A 20,024-nucleotide genomic window follows, 5' to 3' on the forward strand; every position below is an offset into this window, starting at 1 on the left:
GATGATCTATAAAGATGAGTACATAATATGGAACTTGTCCAGCTATTAGACATATACCAAGAGGAAGCACATCTCAGCATATTTATACATATCAGATTATGAACTTAGAGACAACTTTATGTTTCCTAAATATATGTGGCATGTGTAACGCAAGGTTGCCTGACTTGGTTGGTTATAGATTCTGCACTCATATTAGTTGTGTGTTGAAATGGAATTAACTTGAATTTTATAGGATATAGATATTTTTGGGGGGAATTCTTTATACTTAAGAGTATTTGTTTACAAGATAATAGTGTGGGATGGAAGAACAGCAGTGTGGGATTCTGGCTTTTCACTGCACTGTCAAAAGGGAGACCTAGTTTTAGATCTCTTGTTAAATCAGTTCGTAAATGTTTACCTGTTGAACTTCTTTTTTAGCCATTTTATTTGTTAAATTTAATCCTCTTTGAAGTAGTATAAACTAAAACAGACACATATTATTCACTTTTCTCAGGCAAGTTACTAAAATATAGCTTCTAAATGTAATGGAGAGCTGAATATTGAATTTAGAAACACAGCTGAATATTGAATTTAGAAACAGTCAAATGGTGTTACTTAGCTAGCCACAAAACATCCCTAGAGCGAACAATTTGAAATCTATTTGGTAAATTCTCAGTTGAAACTCAATAACCATTTGTTGAATAAATTGGCAAATGAATGAAAGCAAATCATATTAGCATTTATTTTTAATAAGTGGGAAGAATGAAAAATGTTAATGCTTGATGAATCTCAAAGAAATGTAGAAAAATGCAAGATTTTTTTCCTTTGCGTGGGAAGTTGTAATTTTAATCATCTTTTAATTGTAGGAAAAGAGCTAAATGAAGATCCTAAAATTTTAAATGGCAGTGGAAAGGTTTATGTTTCCTACTGTACTCAGTATCAAGCAAGAGAAGGATGGAACGTATGAATGCTAAAGAGAAGGATTTCCCCCTGGGACACATTTAACACAGATACCTTTACCACACGAATGTGAAATACTTGGTATTTCCACATCTCTAACAGCAAACAGGGTAAGTGTTGAAGCATATCACAGCCAGGGGGAATTGCATGTGTTTGTGTTCACGTGTGCTGAGAGGTGCTATGGATGTCTGTATGAGTGCATTTTAGGCTATCAGACTAAGTTCCAAAACATAAAGAGATCACAAGAACTAAGTTTTTGTATAGCATTTTTAAATATGTCAGTTATCTGTAGCATTTTTTAATATGGCACCAAATAAAATGAAGGATATTTATAAATGAGAATCTCTCTCTTTTCCCATAATAGTTAAAAAAAACCAAAATTGTGTACTAATCTTTTGTAATTCATTTCCAGAAAACAAATTAAAATCATATTTAACTTGAGGCCGAGTACTAATAAGTACTCAGCTTTAAATTTCTGCACTTTTAAGTTTTACTAGTGTCTACGTTAAGTGAGAACAATTGACTTGTTACTAACACCAAAAATAAGAGTACAACTTTATTCTCACAAATAATATCAAGAAACTCCTCCTTTCTAACTTTCTAAGAACTCTTGAACTGATGACTAAATATGTCCCACAAATTTTACATAGGAAAGTGGTTGCTTATAGAGAATATATTTTTCACACATGAACTTAAATGTTAAATTGAATACATCTGCTCTAAAAAATACTCTAAAGTGGAAGAAACATAATTTGGCATACAGAGAACTCTACCTACCCTGATACAGATTTAGAATTGAGCCAAGTGTCTGATGAGGGCAGTGATTGTGTTTAACACTCAAATAAAAGGTCCAATGAAGATGTCCCCTGGTAGTTCCATTCTTAGTACCTCGTCTCCCCCTGCCATGCTATTGCTGTGGGGGTTCTAAGTTGCTTCTTTTAAACTAAGCATGATGTGCTTGGCTTCAAAGGATCAGCTCCCACTGCCACAGGTTCCTGTGGCATTAGCAAGTCTAACTGGACCTCTTTTCCCTCCAGAGTTCAAACACTGATGAAGTTCTTTTGGGGCTGCTTTCTCTTGAAAGACATTTTTTTTGACAGATCATTAGTCTTATACTAGCAACAGTTCCACAAATACTGCATATCTTTAGAGAAGGCAACATTTGAGTGGGGATTGTAACTATTGAATAATAAAAGTACAGGAAATTAGTTTTTTCCTTTTTAAATTTTATTTTTAGCTGCACTATGTGGCTTGCAGGATCTTAGTTCCCTGGCCAAGGTCTGAACAGAGGTTCAGGGCAGTGAAAGCAACAAGTCCTAACCACCAGACCTCCAGGGAATTCCCAGAAGACCAGTTCTTTTACTTGACTCCAAACGTTAAGGTCAAGTATACACATTCTTACAAAGGCCAGGAGAATTCTGAAGATATGACCTACTACTAGGTTCCCTAGAGGTACTTGAAGATTCTAGATACCATGAATATCTTTAAAAAGGGTATTTCTCATTTAACAACCATTTAATAGCCAATAAATCTGTATTAACTACATTATGATTCACTTTAAGGAATCTTTATCAGTTTACTTATTGCATGGCAAAGATAGGAGTATAGAAACTAGTGTAATATAGATAATATACAAAAGAAAGCACTATTTTGATAGTAAAGTATACAACTTTACTATGTATACATATATAGAAGGAAGATTTTTTTCCTTTTCTTAAAGTCTCATGTTGCCCATGAATAAAAACAGCAGCATTTGAAAGAAAGCTATAATTAATGACAATAAAATAGGCCAGTCTCACTGTATCCAGAACTATTAACCCCAAAATCTGGTTAAAAAAGATCTTACAGGAAAACAGACTTAGTCTCAACTGAACAAATAAGGAAGACAGCTTTCAAAGATACTCCGATTCAGGTATACCCTCTGGATTTTGCTCTAAGGACTGCAATTCTTTTGCATTTTATCCTTTATACAGAAGGTGCCTATTAGTCCATCTCTACATTCTTCTCTATGTTAGTTTCCCTGTTTTGAAGCAGAAGGTTGCTGGTTGAATAAGAAGAAGAATTTAAGCTTAATGAGCCTCCTACTCAGCAGGTCTGAGTGTGAAGAGTGAAGAGGTGTGGGTGAGGTGAACGCTGGTTCGCCCTCAGTGCCCTTCCATTATTCTCAAAGGCAGGACAAAATGACTGTTTTTGTCATGCAGGGGCCAGCTTGCTCAGGAAATTGTGACATGTATAAAGCAAAGCACATAAACAAACTCTTCACCCAGGAAGCTGAGTTTAACAACTGCCTCATTAACAAGATCCAAGGAAAGACAGGAAAAGCAGGGGGAGGCCAGAGCTGATTATTATACAGTTCTAGACAGATGAAGTCCTTCAGCTTCCCCCCAAACAATCCCTGTAGTGTGGATTTGACAAAGTGGCACATTTAAGACGAAAACACTGTTGCTATCAATGGGAGTCAGACGCACCAGTATCTGCGGGCCAAATTCAGTCCCTGAAACTTGACTTTTATCAGTAGACACAAGACAGAGGACAAGGCAGCCACATCCGCAGAGAATTAACTAAGAGCAAATGCTACATCCAGTGAATGTAATCAATGGTCTGAACAGTGATCTACATATCAACCACCATAGCTGTCTCCCTTTGGGTTTTTTAAAAATTATTTATACTTTGTACTCTTGTAGTTACTATTTTGATGGAGATGTATTTGCCACGTGGCCTCATTGAGATTATATCTTTCTTTTATTTCATTAAACAAAATAAACCCTTTAAAGACCAAATATCCTGATGCCACTTTAAGTTTCTGAATGGCTAAAATAATTTGGGGTAGAATTTTATCATGGATAATTGATTTATTTATTTTGATATTTAACAATTATTTATTGATGTATACCTTGCCCAGCATTATTTAAGAACTACAGATTCCTCTGTTATAGTTAGAGGATTCCCACGGATAATTTATGTTGGACTTCCCCCTTGCACATTTCTCCAGTTTCACATGGGAAGTATGTTCAAATAAACCTGACTTCAGAATTGCCGAAGTTTACACTCAAATTTGTCCTTACTGGCTAACTTTTTCCTATCTCTTTAAAAATCCTCCCTTTTGAACATAACATGACACCGCTCTCTAATTATTACAGTGTTGTTTGCAAGCACAAAATATTGGTTTAACACAACTTTTCAGTACTAGTATTTGTTTCTTATATTTGTCTCAACTCCTCCACCACCCAATACATACACCCAAAGCACTTTGCAGTTCCCCCTTTTGAAACCAATCACATATTATTATATTGTTTTCACTCTTAACTAGGCAATAGTACAGGTCTTATTACCTTAATTTCTCAGAAGCTTACCAGAAACATCATTTCTCAAGATCAGGTTCTTGGTTAATTCCTTTAGCAAAGATTCTGATTTCCTCTTGAATCTGTGCTTTGTATGAATCTCTCCTAAACAGCACTGAGACCAGAGTAATTTGTCAGTTGTCACTTTTGACCCCAGCTTTATTCTAGCCCCAGTAACTCAAAAGCAGCCTTTATTACTTAAGGAAAATAGGAAACACTGCCTCCTGGACATAAACATGTGGATTTTCTATGTCCAGGACCAAAAGGGTAAAAAGGGCAGGTTTTACCAACATTTCCTTGAGAATTCAAGTGCCACTTTTAACATTTGTGGGCTATTAACCACATGTGTGATGCTTTAGTCATAAGTCATATTTTAGGGGTCTATGTGTTAACAGTTTTGCATTGTTATTGGGTCTAATTTTACAGATCTTACTTATGCCATACTCCCTTTGCAACAGATGAGAGTGTGACTTGAGTAAGCACCATAAAATCAGAGCCCGGTTTTCCCTCCTGCATTTTTAAATAAATGTGATTTGTAAAGTTAGCATCAGTAAAACATCAGGATTTTCTAAAAATATAATGATGTCATAATAAATGAAAGATTGAAATGGAAAAAAAAGTGTTTTTCTAGAAGATGTTGATTTCTTCATAGAAACTAGTGGGCAGGCATAATTTTTAAAAATAATGAAAAATGTAGAATTATTACTGACACAATGAGAATGTAGATTTCAGTGACCAAAAAAAGTTGATGAGATATAGAAGCATATGCTACCCATGTTTTAGGCCCACTGGAAGCAGCTAGTGTTCAACCAGTTTGGTTTTTATATGGCCTTAAAAGATATATGTTGATTATGATTAATTATTCTAAAATTAAAAAAAATTACCTGATTGTTGACCAAAAAATATGAAATGGAGAAAAAGAAAAACAAACAAACATACCATGTTCACACACAAAACAAAATAATTCTCTCAGGGACATCAGGGAAGGTGGAATACTATAACAACACATGTTATATTGTTATACTATTCCACCCACCTTAATGACGAGCCCTTGGGCGTTGCTACTCCATAGCCTTTTGAATCCAGATTTCCTCCAACTTTCATTGTGTCACATGGCTTTCGCTGCTCAATGTATTCATTCATAGTGGACTCCAGGAGAAAGGCAAATTTGCCCTTGGATTTTCGGACACGAGCTACTCCCTCAGCTGTAGTCCTAGTGAACACTGATGGCTCTGCTGATCGCATGTAGGTCCACATCTTTTCATACACTGCTATTTTTGATCTCTGGAGGAAATTAAAATAAAATTAAATACAGGAAAGAAGGGAACAAGATGTTAATATTGACTGAACTGGAATCAGGATAAAGCCTTTTACATTACCCCCTAATTCCAATTTGTCATAATAGCACTATTTTTTTTTTTCAATTAGAAAACTGCCTTTTACCATTGTTTAAGAAAATCACTGAAATGAAAGATATTTAAAAGTGATATTTGATGAAAAAGGTACCTCATGCCATAATTATCCTAGTTAACTGCTTAAAGAACAACTTATTATTTTTATAAAATATAGACATCCATAGAGAGAGTTGTACTGAATTATAGCAAAGAAGGAGAATTGTTATATTGTTTTATTTTTATATTTTTCCATGTCTCCAAGTCTTAATGAGAACCATTCTAAAAAGCTACATACAAAATATGCAGTCCCTATCAAGTCAGTAGTTTAGCACCAAAGGAGGAGAAGAAATCTGCCCTAGTTTGTAAACCAAATATCTATAAAACAAGAATCAAATTTTAGGTCCATCAAAACATTTTTAGATCTTTTCTAACAAAATCTCCAAATAGAACATACATTAAACTTAAAGAGAAGTGATTCCAGTTTTTCCACTTTCTATTTTGGAAAGTTAGTTTTTCTAATCCTTTGACTTCAGTAAAGAAATTTTATTTATTTTTTTATTTATTGGCTCAATCTACACTGCTTTTTGTACTTAATTTATTCAATTCCTTTTGTGGGTATCTGCATTCATATTATATTTTTTATCCACACATTCTTTTTTTTTTAATGTGAAAGTATATCCAAATGAATGCAAATATCCCTAAGGATGTGTTTGATAAAATAGAAAAGCCTGAATCCTGTTTGGTGTTTGTTAATACAATGATACGCACAGACTTTTATCTGGTGCAGTTATTTTTGTTCAGTAGCAAAGTGGGGAAATTTTGCACCCGGGTCAAAACTAAAAGTAATGGAGATTTCCACCAAACTTGACTCTATGCATGAGGCCAAATTCTGAGTATCGTGTATAATTATTTAAGCCAACTTTGTTTGGTTACCAGAAAATAGAATCCAACAAGAAGCAGATATTCAATAATCGACAAGGAACCTGAATAGCAAACTTAAGAATACATGTTCTGGGCAAAAGCAAATTACTCATATGATTGATTAAAAGTGGTGTTCAAAATTTTGGCTTCATAAGATGGAAATTTAGCAGTCAATAAATCTATACAATAAGCCACATAAGATGTTTGCATAACTAAAAAACCAAACTCCAGATATTTTATGTTAATATATATTCAAATAGTGACAAATATCAGATGGGAAATAGATATCCTGATAATTTTCAGAAAATAGAAATTATTTATTTCAGGAGATAGGTATCTTAAATGTTTTTACGTTATTAACACTTAAAACTATCTCATGATACAGAGATCCTGATATATTTGTGTATGTGTGTTCAGGTAATGACAGGTTACTTCTGGCTACAGAAATCCTCACATTAGGAACATTCTATGCCAACTATATTTCAGTTGCAAAAATTCTATGTGGTTCCAGGGCAGAAGATTATCTGAATCAATGAGATCCACTAGGGAGGCCATATTGCTAGGCCCCATTCATTTCATCTCTAATAATGAAGTTCTTTTCCGGAGAATGAGCTATTCCATTTTACAGTGAGTTCCAATCTCTGAAAATTATAAAATCCCTGGATCACTTAATACTGATTGTCTTTAAACATCTATTCTGGTTATTTCAATTTAGAGACTTGTTGGTAAACATCTATTAGCCATATAGTAAAACATATATATATTTGCTTCACTATGTTTACTAAATTGAAACCAGAAGAAATAAAATCTGAGTATTATTTTGATTAAAATTTCTTTTAAAAAATTTAAGAATACAAGAATCATGTTTGTTACTTGCCAACTTTCTTATTATTCAGTATCTCATTACAGGAACAAGAAACAAGTAAACAAAACTAACACAGCAAAATGGAAAAAAAGAAAAATTTTAGGACTTGGTAATTATGCAAGTAATTTTACAATATAAATGCAACAGAATATTAAAGCAAGTGATTTTTGTAAAGGAATAAAATACCTTTGTTATTGATATTTTATTGTAGTCCATTCCCATAATATTAATGTGAGGAAAATTACTGCTGTATTTGTTTAAATCATATTGAATTATATATACTGTAAATGCAAAAGAAACTAACTCCTTTAAAATCCTGAAGAAAGAGGAATCTTTAGTGTAATTACGCTTAACAGTTCTTATGTATCAGTATAATATAAATTAGGAATGATGAAAGAAACTCTTTAGAAAAAAAATTTAGATGGTGTGTCACTATGTTAATGTTTAAAAATTCTGATTCTGATTTAAAAGGGGCATGGTTTAGGAAAAATCAAATCCACATGGTGGAGAAGGTAAGGTGGGAGAATTCAAGAAGTAAAGGACTGGAAATAATATTGCTGTGCCTTACCTGTCACTGTAAGAGGGTGTTGTTAAGGAATGAGGCAAGGTAATCGTTATAAATTTGCTAAGACAGGCTAAACTGAGGAAATTTCTGCAGACCCTGGAAATTCATAAATGTAGTGATAATAGCACTTTTAATATCTTCATCTTCAATGGTAAAGATCAGGTTTGGGGCGTGAACATGCTCAAGATAATAAGCAAAGGTAATATGTCACTATTTTTTAAAATTATAAAATTAATGTCAATTTCATCTTTATTATGAAACACAATATATTGGAAGCTATTTCATTTAGAACACTATTTTATTATTTAAAATCATTCTTGGAGATTTAAAAATGTGCTTTCTTTTTAATTTCTCAAAATTAAGTATTTTGCCATTTCTGCTTTTAATATAAATATAAAAATGTCATACACTGTAGTTGATATTTACATTGTTATCATGTGAATTATTTCCTGCTTTTCGTAGCTTATGGAGCAAGACTGAAGTTCCAGTGAGAGCTCATCAATGCACTATGATCATATTATAACAACTGAGACACTAATCCACCTCATTTATGCATTCATAATTTCACTGATGACAAACACAGGATAAAATTGCACTGAAATGAAAATCAGTGTGCTCAAATCAGGTATAATGTAAAAGGGCCTTTACAAAAGCCAGTCATTAAGTGACAAACACAAAATTTCTTTAAATGCCTCTATGTGTATGCTTAACAAGGTGCACAGAACAAGAGACTTATCAAGTTTCCTAATGGGACAAAACCAAGGCAATAGTTGAATTCGGATGTTATTTTCCCCATGGCTTAAATCTTTTCCCAGAACAACGGCAACATTTTTTGAAGTTCTGAGTACAGATAACTGCCTGAGGCAATTTAGTGAAGCTGATAGATGTACCATTACTGTGTTCCTGTAAGAAAACATTTTGATAAGGACAAAAATACCTTTCACGGTCTGCTTCCTCAGCCTATCAGACATAGTTTATTTAAACCAGGTCATCATGTGTGAGAGAGGAAGGAGAACACAGGGTAGGAAATGAATGAGGTTTTTATCAGAGAACTGACATTTACGCATTCCTGGAAGTGCGCTTCCAGGGAAAATGATTTTCCTGTCCCATTTGGGTTCAACTTTTCTACAGCATAAATACCTATACTTATAAAACTCTTTCAACTTTAAAATTGGAATTGGGTAGGACAGAAAGGACATAGGGCATGGTGACTGCACAATCTATATGGAAGACTCTGTGTCTAGGAAGCAGCTTTCTTTATTTCTATATTTTTAATCAATATATTCTCTTATCTACCTCATTAGTTTTTTAAATTTGAGCAGTTTTTAAAAATTCTATAAAGATTGAAATAATATTTTCAATGTACTTGATGACAAAGAGATTTACAGAGAGTTAGCTTTGAAATCGGAGAAGGCAATGGCACCCCACTCCAGTACTCTTGCCTGGAAATCCCATGGACGGAGGAGCCTGGTAGGCTACAGTCCATGGGGTCGCTAAGAGTCGGACACGACTGAGCGACTTCACTTTCACTTTTCCCATTCATGCACTGGAGAAGGAAATGGCAACCCACTCTAGTATTCTTGCCTGGAGAATCCCAGGGACGGCGGAGCCTGGTGGGCTGCCGTCTATGGGGTCGCACAGAGTCGGACACGACTGAAGCGACTTGGCAGCAGCTTTGAAATATTTTCAGGAAATCACTATGGTGTTTCTTTTCTCCTTTTTCATTCAAAGCAGAATGATGAACCTATAAACATTTGCTTTATTTACATGAAAATCAGCCATCATTTTCCAGTAAAATGCAATAAATAGCACAAATTAGTATACTATTTTATTGCATATACATACTGATTTTTAGGCAAATCACTACATTTTACCTACTTTCTTTTGGGTGAAACTTTAATGACAACCCACTCCAGTACTCTTGCCTGGGAAATCCCATGGACAGAGGAGCCTGGAAGGCTATAGTCCTTGGGCTCGTAGAGTTGGACACAACTGAGTGACTAACACTTTCACCTTTTAGATTTCTAGCAAGGTTTTGAAGTTATGCTCAAATGAATTAGAGCAGTATGCTATTATATTAAAGCTTTAGAGAGTGAGATGCACTTAGTAACTTAAAAAAGTTTGGCTAATTAAATTTATTCATAGAGTATTGTTAATAAAATGTATTGTCATGACTATTATTTACAGTTTTAGAAAAATCTACAAATACTTTATAATTAACTTAAAATTTTATATCTATTAGTAATGTTCCAAATTGTTGACAAATATGCTCACTGTCTGGTTTTTCATTTTTTAAAAACACAATGTGCAGTGACAGGCTTGACAGTTTTGAATGACTTGCCATGTTACATCAGTGATTTAGTGTTACATCACCATTTATAGTACATAAGAATACTATAATTGAATTTTTTTTTAGAGAAAATATCTTAAAAGAGAGATATCTTATCAAAATTCAAGTGCATGAAAATTAAGTCTGGCTTAAGGAGTAATATCTTCATTGTTTTTAATTTGCAACCTGAATGAGAAAACAATAAATGTATACATTTAAAATGAAAGTATAATTTCCCATGTACTATATATAAGAATGAATTTGCTTTAAAGGGCTATCATTAATTTTATATAATAGTTTAGGAAATAGTGAAATATATCTTGTCCTCTAAATTATTAAATATCTAGTCTCTAAGCAATGATGTTTAATACTAATATAAGATGCAATTATTACCTAGCTAAATATCTGTGAAAATATTACCCTTACTACTTTTTAGTTTTTTGGTTCTGAAGTCACAAAATGAATCTTTATCTCTGATCAGATATTATGAAATTTATATTTCTGGATTTAAGTAAAACCAGAGTAAAAGAGATTCTCTGATCAAAAAATTCATCCTTAGGGTGGCACTAAGAACTGAAAACAAAAACCCTCCAAAATACTTGCCATCCTGATGGCAAGCCAGAGGAATCATATCCATATGTGAAATGCAGTTATATCAGTTTGAAAAATTTTATCTGCAAAAGCAGATAAATCAGCTCAAATGAAATACCACACAATGTTTTACAAGGTTGCTAGAACTTGGTAGTTATTGTTCTCTTTAGCTAGTGAGAAAGCAAATATATTGCTTTGAAATCCATTGTTACAGAGTATATTATGGAACAATAAACCTCAGATAAGTACCATAACATGCTATTAAGGCTTTGAGACTCAAATGTAGTAAGGTAATTGTATTTTATTTTTTTATGCCCTGTTTTCATTTTTATGCTCTAAGTCCCAAAGCACAGACAAATCCAAATCTTACCAGATAAAGTATTGTCATGGCATTATCAACTTTGGAATCTTTGGGATGAATTATTGAATAAAGTTGTTTTATTTACCTTTTTTGCTGTTACTTTTCCTTAGTGAGGGTCCCTCTTGCAATGTGAATAAATCAATCGGCTTTTGCAACTTAAAATGACTAAAATCCAAGTAGAAATATACAGCATAGCTATGTTTAAATGTAGCAGTTACCATTGTGTTTGCAAAGCCTATAATAGCTAGAGCCCATAGTATAATTGTTTGCAAAATTGCCTAAATTTCAAAGATATGAACATTTCCTTTTTAGTTTTCTCCTCAACTTACTCTGAAGAATTCTTTTGTTGACCCTGAATCCAGTGTTCCATAGGCAATTTCTGTTTGTTTGGCCAGATCTTCTGCACTTTCTATGGGGGAGACCATTCTCTCAACCGTCAGGAAAGCAGCGAGGTTAGCAGTATAAGATGATATAATGATGAGTGTAAAGAACCACCAAACACCTCCAACAATTCGTCCTGAGAGGGATCTAAACATAAATAAGACAATGTACAGTTTCCTTTCTATAATCAACATAAAGAAAAGAAATACCATTGTGTATGTTTAAAAATAATTGCAAGTGTCATTTTATGTTCTGAATAGTCAACTCAAAATGATTCTAGTATTTCTGTAGCATTTGTTATCTTTCATGCTATATTGAATGTATAAATGCCATTTTAAAAATACTTTTCCTTTTAATTGTTTGCTTGGCAGAAATGTGGAACCAAATGCTTTTCCTTCAGATCCAGAGGAAGAACACTTGCTAAATTCAATGACTCCCCTCTTACACTTCAGTGTCTCTGAAATTAGGATGCAGCCTATGTTTGATGAGATAAAACACAGTATCACAGTTTGACTGGCAGCACTGTTATAAAATAGCAATGCATCTTAACAATGGGTAAGCTCTTAGATTTGATACAAGGTGGTAGATGCTTTTGTGAGAGAACTTGTTTTTACCTTCAGTCAGAGGTATGCAAGGATAGATGGGACATATGCCAAGGTGGGGCTTGACCAGAAAAATATCTAAGATTGGTCTCCAAGGAACCATAGTTGAGAACATTTTGTTGGTTTGTTGGATAAGAATATTCCATTTCTTATCTGAGTGGAGGATGAGCTATGTCTTAAAGTGCTTTCCACACTGGTATAAAAATGTTTTCTTTGCCACTGCCCACATGAGACAAAAGCATGTGACTTGTCAATGTGCAGTATGACAGTACTGAAAACTGATGCTAGAGCTCAAAAAATGTTTTCTCTCACCCTTTCTCTGGCTATCAAGGATGTGTGAGTGAGCAGAGGAAAAGTGAGAATGAAATGGGTAAAAAATTCAGAGCACAGTCATAACTGATTTCACCCAATAGGACCATCAGACTATCTAAAATTCCTGTGACAATTATTTTTAAATATTTTCTTAATATTTTCCATGGCATTTCTAACTTAAAATGCTCCCTTCTTAATGTTACAAGTGGCACCTATTGGTTTTAACTTAGAATTTACTTAATCCTGATTTTAAAAACCATAAAATTATTACTTGATTTGTTTTGATTTCTTTTCATTAATTGAAGATTATTTATTCAAATTCCTATGTTATTGGAATTTATGCATATTTATAGTGTTCTTGGGTCATAAGGAATACAAAGTGCATTGTAGCTAAAATGTCTCTTTTTAAGAAAGCATTATATTTCTTAAAATGATACACATATATGTGATGCTAATATAAGCCACTATTTAATTCTTAGCTTCTCTTGCCATCAGCTACTTTTCTCAGAGAAATTTGGTATTTTTCTTGTAGCAGTAGTTTGGCTGCATTTTTGTCAGACTTAACTAAACTATGTCTTAACTGACATGAGCTGTGACTCCACAGGTAAAACATACATGGTATTTACATTTCTGACTCTGTATACTGCTTAGCTTGTTTATGATTGTTTAGAAAAAAGTATCTCTGGAACCTACTATGTTGACTTAGGTTTTAGGTAATTTCATGGCAGAAATTTCCATTAAGCTATGGTTTTTCCATTGGTCATGTATGGATGTGAGAGTTGGACGGTAAAGAAAGCTGAGCGCCGAAGAATTGATGCTTTTGAACTGTGGTGTTGGAGAAGACTCTTGAGAGTCCCTTGCACTGCAAGGAGATCCAATCAATCCATCCTAAAAGAGATCAATCCTGGGTGTTCATTGGAATGTCTGATGTTGAAGCTGAAACTCCAATACTTTGGCCACCTCATGCAAAGAGTTGACTCATTGGAAAAGACCCTAATGCTGGGTAGGATTGGTGGGCGGGAGGAGAAGGGGACGACAGAGGATGAGATGGTTGGATGGAATCACTGACTCGATAGACATGGGTTTGGGTAGACTCCGGGAGTTGGTGATGGACAGAGAGGCCTGGCGTGCTGCAATTCATGGGGTCGCAAAGAGTCGAACACGACTGAGCGACTGAACTGAATTGACACAGGATTTAAGTTGAGCTCAAAATTGAACAATGACAAAAACATTTGATTTTGTACAGGAAATAACATGAAAATAAATTTCTTTTCTTAAGAATTTAGATTTAGTTTCCATCTGTCAAGTCACCAAGCTGCTGCTGCTGCTGCTAAGTCGCTTCAGTCGTGTCCAACTCTGTGCTACCCCATAGACGGCAGCCCACCAGGCTCCCCCGTCCCTGGGATTCTTCAGGCAAGAACACTGGAGTGGTTGCCATTTCCTTCTCCAATGCATGAAAGTGAAAAGGGAAAGTGAAGTCGCTCAGTTGTGTCCGACTCTTTGCGACCCCATGGACTGCAGCCTACCAGGCTCCTCTGTCCATGGGATTCTCCAGGCAAGAACACTGGAGTGGGATGCCATTGCCTTCTCCGGTCAAGTCACCTTAGGAAATATTAATACTAAATGATTTTTGAGAGTTCTGATGGGTTCCATATATTTCTTTTCCATTGGGAAATTAACCTTTATGATGTATCCATACTTTGTGCCAATCTGGAAAAATTGGTTATGAGTATATTTAGATTAATCTGGGGAGGACAAAGTCTATCTCTGTTTTAGGTAATGCTCTGCCTCTAGAAAAAGAATATATATAGAGATGTTATGCACAATATTTAGAATTACTAGGGAGTTGGTGAAGACTTTAAGGGCTTTAAAACTGACCTGGGTGAAATGTCGCATCCTTGCTGCATGAAAGCGCCCAGGGAAAACCAGAGGCTGTTAAAGATGCCAAACTCGTTGGGGGGCTGGTCGCTGGGCCCTTCCTTCCCGTCTTCGGGCTCCTCTGTGCGCCACTCGTACGGGCTGAACCTGCTGACCAGGAACAGGACCACGCTGACACCGATATAGGCGAAGACAATGCACATCCAGATCTCATAGGCCAGAGGGTCCAAGAAGGAAAACACTCCTGGCTTAGATTTCTGAGGCTTTTTGATCATAATAGATATGCCCAAACTCATGAAGGGCTTCGAGAAGTCAATGACCTCCTCTCGGACCAAAGTGATTGTCAGAGGGGCAATAGCAATCTCTGCTTTCTGTAAAACAAAAGATATATGAAAAAAATGTAGGTTAATAGATTGCACGAACCATTGAGTACTGGATTGATTCACTCAGATTTTAACCTGTTAGTCTTTATTCTACATTTTTTTGGGAATACCTACAATAAATAAGGCCAGTGACAAAGATGAACAGGAGATTATTTTTCATAAGATGTCACTTTAATTGCAAATATATTTTTTATTTGTGCTAGTAATTAGATAAGAGGGAGAGAAAAAGAGAAAGAGTAGGCATAGCAAAAATAGCTGAAACTCAAATAACTGCTTTTGTCTTTAAGGGTCTGACATAGTGCAGAGGAGGACACTTGCAAGTTTCCCATACGGCTGAATTTCTGAATTTCTTAGCTAGAACTGCTGATATTTTGCAGTCTTTTCTATTTTATTTGGAATGTTGTCACTAATTCATTACTTGGCCATTCCTTAAAATTATGAATTGCAAATTTCAAATAGCCTCTTCTTTTTTATTCCTTTCTAGTTATGAGAAAACCTAGCATGAAGCTTTTGTTTGTAAAATAGAAGAAACCTGTTGTTTGACAACATTTTTCAACTCAAAATGCAAATAAAAATATGGAAGTTGGCATTTATTTCTTCCTATTCACATACTTTGATTTCTACTTTCAATTTCTAAAAAAGATTTTGGAAATGGTACATTCAACTCTTATAAATTATTATTAATAAGATACCAGCTTCCATTCTTATGTTGTGATTCTAAGTAACTTTTCTGAACCTGTTTCCATATCTCCAAAATTAAGACATTTTCTTTCTTGTTTACCTCATTACATTATTGTGATTATTAAACAAATCTTAATAAAACAATAAAACATTTACTGAACAGTTACTGAGGGATTTTATGTCTATGTAGATTTAACTGTTTTGAATGGCTTCTCACTTAACCATCTTAAATAGATAAACAATGTTACACTTATCATTGTTTTACAGATGGTTGAGACTGAGAGTTAAATTAGTTTTACACATCATAGCAGCTCTGCAATTTGGGATTGTATTTCTGTTAAATCATGCCATCTCTAAAATCAAATGAAGTGAAGTGTTGTGAAAAAACTGTAAATTGTTACATGATCTACAAATGAGAAAAGTTTTTTTGATTATTTATTTTAGAAGGAAAATATTTGGTATTAAAATGGAATCTGAAACACAGACATATATGTTCTTACATAGTGGCTGCCACTTTTATATTCACTCTATATATCTTCAGGCCCCTGGATTGATATGATGGTCAGCAGCTTGGTACAAGGGTAACTGGGGGGTTAGAATGGGAAATGTACTCTTGCTGTCATGCTTTCCACTGAGTGTCTGAAAAGTAACTGCATATGCTTTCAAGTGGGAATAAATTTAGTTCCCATCAAAAATGCCTATGTATAATACAAAAGTCAGAATCATTTTTGAGAGGTTATTACTTCCCCATAGTTATTATTATTTGTATAATTTTCATTATACAGTGATATAAGAAGTAAATATAGACTATAAAAACAGAAACAGAAAATTAAGAAAAGTTATCTTCATTTCCTTCATTACTCTTATTTTTAAAATATGCCCTATCAAAAGTTATTTTATGAATATCATTTTTCTTATTTTAAAATTGGATAATATAGAACATGATATCTTATAATTCCTTTTCTCAAGAGAATATGATGAGGTATTTCAACATTATTTCAACATATATAGTAAAAATAAGTTTTAATGATTGCAAATATTTTATCATGTTAAAGTATCAAAATTTATTCATTCAATTTATTTTGGGGGGATATCTGTATTGTTTCCAGTTTTACACAATTTATAACAATGGTGATATAAACAACTTTGAAGACAAATCCTCACGTATATCTTTGTTATTTAATGCTCATTATGTATTTTCCCCAATTTCTCTCCCTAAAGATCACGCAAATTTGTATTGTTATTAACACTGTGTGAAAGCACCTTCAGCTTTGAACCCTGGATATTCCCTGTGTATTTCCAGGGGATTTTTTCATTTATTCTCATTTTTCTTTACTAATTTGCTAATCTTATTGTACTGATTTGAATTTTTTAAATTTTTGAAAAACAAACACTTTTACTCCTTTTATATATTACTTGTCATAATCTTCCCCACTTCCATATGGGCTATTCTCTTTTTGCTCACTAATTTATGTGTTTTAAATATGTTAAAATATTGTTTTCCATACATATATTTTAAATATTCTTCCTAGTCATCAATTGTTTTGTTTACATTACTTGGTTTGTGATACTTTATTTTAGTATACATGTTTTAAAATTTTGTTGTGGCCATATAAAATTATATTTTTGTATTTTCAGCCTTTGGTTTCATGCTTAGAAAAATCCTTCTCATAGCTTATGATCAACCTCAATATATACTTTATTCTAGTACCTATAATCCCCCTATAGTTTATCTAGTATATTACATGATAATATATTACAAAATTGTCCTGCTTTACCAGTAGGGATAAATGAATAATGCTTCCTTTCACTGATGTGGAATACCACCTTTCGAATACTACACTGTTCGGTGTAGTATCTTCTGAAATTTTTTGCTTATACAAGTGATCAATGAGAGTAAACACATTAAAGGTAGAGATGCATGAAGAGAAATAAAGGAGTCTTCAGCACATAAAACCAGGTGCAATGGAAAGCAAACGTTAGATATCAGTGATGACGGCAATGCTCAATAGGGACACACTTGAAGTTCTGAAAGAGGCCAGCGAACAGAAGATACATCTGAGTTTTCTCTGCTAACTTTGGAGATGTTGCATTTGTCTTGTTCCATTAGCTCTCAGCGATTCCCCACATTGTGAAAAATGTCTCCTGTAAGAGCTTGATAATATTTGGATTCTCAATGACTTCTGGAGTGAGGCTGATGAACCAGCATTTTAACACCTACCACAAGTAACTCTAGTGTTGGCAAGACATGAAATTTGCTCTGAGAAAAATCTCTTTGGTTAACATATACACACAGAAGAACTGCAGGGCACAGGAAAAGGCCCTGGAGCAGTATACCACAGAAGATCCTATAAGGAATTTGTTGCAGTGTGCAATAGTGACAGGCAGAAAGAACCTGAAAGTGTAAGGGAGGTTTTGAGCTTTGGGGTAACCACTTGGTGGTATGCTGAGATCACATCTAAGTGTCTGGCAGATAATCTATTCCTAACAATTACAGTAACAAGGTTTGCAAAGAATAAAGTAAAAAAAAAAAAAAAAATGGACTCAAAGTTAATCATTCTGCTGGCTTTGCTGAGTAGAAGAATATACACGGAGTTTTACTTCGGGCCTGTAAACTGAGAATTCATGTGTGCGTTAGCAGTAAGAAAGAAAAAAAAAGGTAGTTGAGAGGCAAGTAAAGACTTTGCAGACACCAGAATGGAAAATATCAAATCTGTGGAAAATATATGAGACATGAACAAAGATTCTTTTTGGGAAAAAATTGGACAACTCAAGTGGCAAGGATCAGATTATTTAAATCCTTGCAAACTGGCTGAGGAATGAATAAAGAGTAATAACCATTATGTTATCTTCTCTCTCTGAGAACAGCCTGACATTGTGACTTTCTGTGCCCTGTGACACACGCACTAGAGATACCATTTTGTTGTTTTTAATTATACGACTCCCTTCATAGCACTTGTTTTCACTATTTAAACAATATTCTCCCAATAAAACATCATCAGAACACTTGCAAAGGAGTGAGCCTGGGTTACCAACTTGGTAAGGACTCCAGAGGAGAGATATGTAACAAATGTAGAAAATAACTCTGATTAGTTATCTGGTCCGAAATTAACTGACAATTCAAAAATGCATTTTTGAGATGAAATACTCAGTAGTGTTTTCTGAAGGAAATGAATTAATGTAGTTCTAGGCACTAGGTTAATGTTCACATTTAAAATCTTGAAGTTTAATACATTACCAACAAACATATGCTTTAAGAACTCTTTTTCTTTGAGAATTAAAGCTCAATATCAAACTGTTGATGAGCCCAGTGGTAAAATACTTTTTGATTTTTTAAAACTGAAAATTTTGTTTTCCTCCTTTAGGGCACCTAGCTAGTCAGCAGTCCTTTCAAATGAATATAATTCTAACTAATTGCCGAATAATTTTAATTGGCAAATTTTAATGCCAAATAATTACTGCCAAATAATTTAATGCCAAATCCTCTTACTGCTATAGGTGTTCTGTGCAGAGAATGTTCATTGTTTCATGGTCTGAAAGCAGGATGTAGAAACACAAATGTATTGAACTGTAGTTCTGGCTCAAAAGTGAGCCCCTCTGTATACTTCAGTTATGTTCTAACTGGAGTGGGTTGCCTTGCCCTTCTTCAGGGGATCTTCCCGACCCAGGGATCAAACCCAAGTCTCCTGCATTGTGGGCAGATTCTTTATCATTAGAGCTACCTGGGAAGCCCAGTGTTCTTTCTAACTTGTTCTACCTTTATTCTTTCCTGGGGAAGGATTACTTTGTGTAATTCTTTATTTTTAAAGGGAGTCTTGGAGAATTAATCAGACAGAATATGTTTTGAACATGAAATTTATAAAATGTAAATTGGCTTATAGGAAATTTCAGAATACATTTCAAGTGTATATGACTTTTATTGGTTACTTGATGAATAGAACTCACTGCGGGCCCTAGGTTTGATTTCTGGACTTTGGAAATATACCATCACTGGCATTTGATAAATGCTGGCTTGATTGTAACACTGCAAAGTTAGCTGAAGAGACTAATCTTGTTCTAGTTCAGGCAGGAATGTCTACACTGAATTTGCCCTTGACTTTGAATATGTATGACTTCCCTGTTATCTCAGATGGTAAAGCGTCTGCCTACAATGTGGAAGACACAGGTTCGATCCCTGAGTTGGGAAGATCCTCTGGAGAAGGAAATGGCAACCCACTCTAGCACTCTTGCCTGGAAAATCCCATGGACGGATGACCATGGTAGGCTACAGTCCGTGGGGTCGCAAAGAGTTGGACACGACTGAATGACTTCACTTTCACTTTGAATATGTACGATAAAAATCTGGTGAACTCAAAGGGAAGGGCCTGACATGCTTTCATGTGAAACCCACTATGGAATAAATTATCGCTTTTGTGTTTACTATGTTGGAGAAAATGATGTCATTGCATATAAGTTTAAATTTATTGTGTTCAGCAGAGTTG

General features: G+C 34.4%; 1 protein-coding gene across 9 annotated transcripts in view; it reads right to left on the reverse strand.

Moving 5' to 3' along the window:
- Positions 1-20,024, reverse strand: part of GRIA4 (glutamate ionotropic receptor AMPA type subunit 4) — a 622,527-nt gene that overhangs the window by 41,702 nt on the left and 560,801 nt on the right. For 6 of the 9 annotated variants that reach the window (XM_081543903.1, XM_081543900.1, XM_081543901.1 and 3 more), the window contains 3 exons: positions 14,480-14,850; positions 11,636-11,834; positions 5,317-5,564 (listed from right to left, as the gene is read on the reverse strand). The exons of 2 other annotated variants lie outside the window; for them this stretch is intronic. In XM_081543903.1, coding sequence (XP_081400029.1) covers positions 5,317-5,564; positions 11,636-11,834; positions 14,480-14,850 — 818 coding nt within the window. The remainder of the gene's footprint in view (positions 1-5,316; positions 5,565-11,635; positions 11,835-14,479; positions 14,851-20,024) is intronic. One more of the 9 variants, XM_081543905.1, reaches the window with a different exon arrangement.

Source organism: Giraffa tippelskirchi, chromosome 11 (assembly GCF_054371585.1).
Source record: "Giraffa tippelskirchi isolate mGirTip1 chromosome 11, T2T-mGirTip1v1.2.pri, whole genome shotgun sequence".
In the NCBI taxonomy this organism is placed as follows: domain Eukaryota; kingdom Metazoa; phylum Chordata; class Mammalia; order Artiodactyla; family Giraffidae; genus Giraffa; species Giraffa tippelskirchi.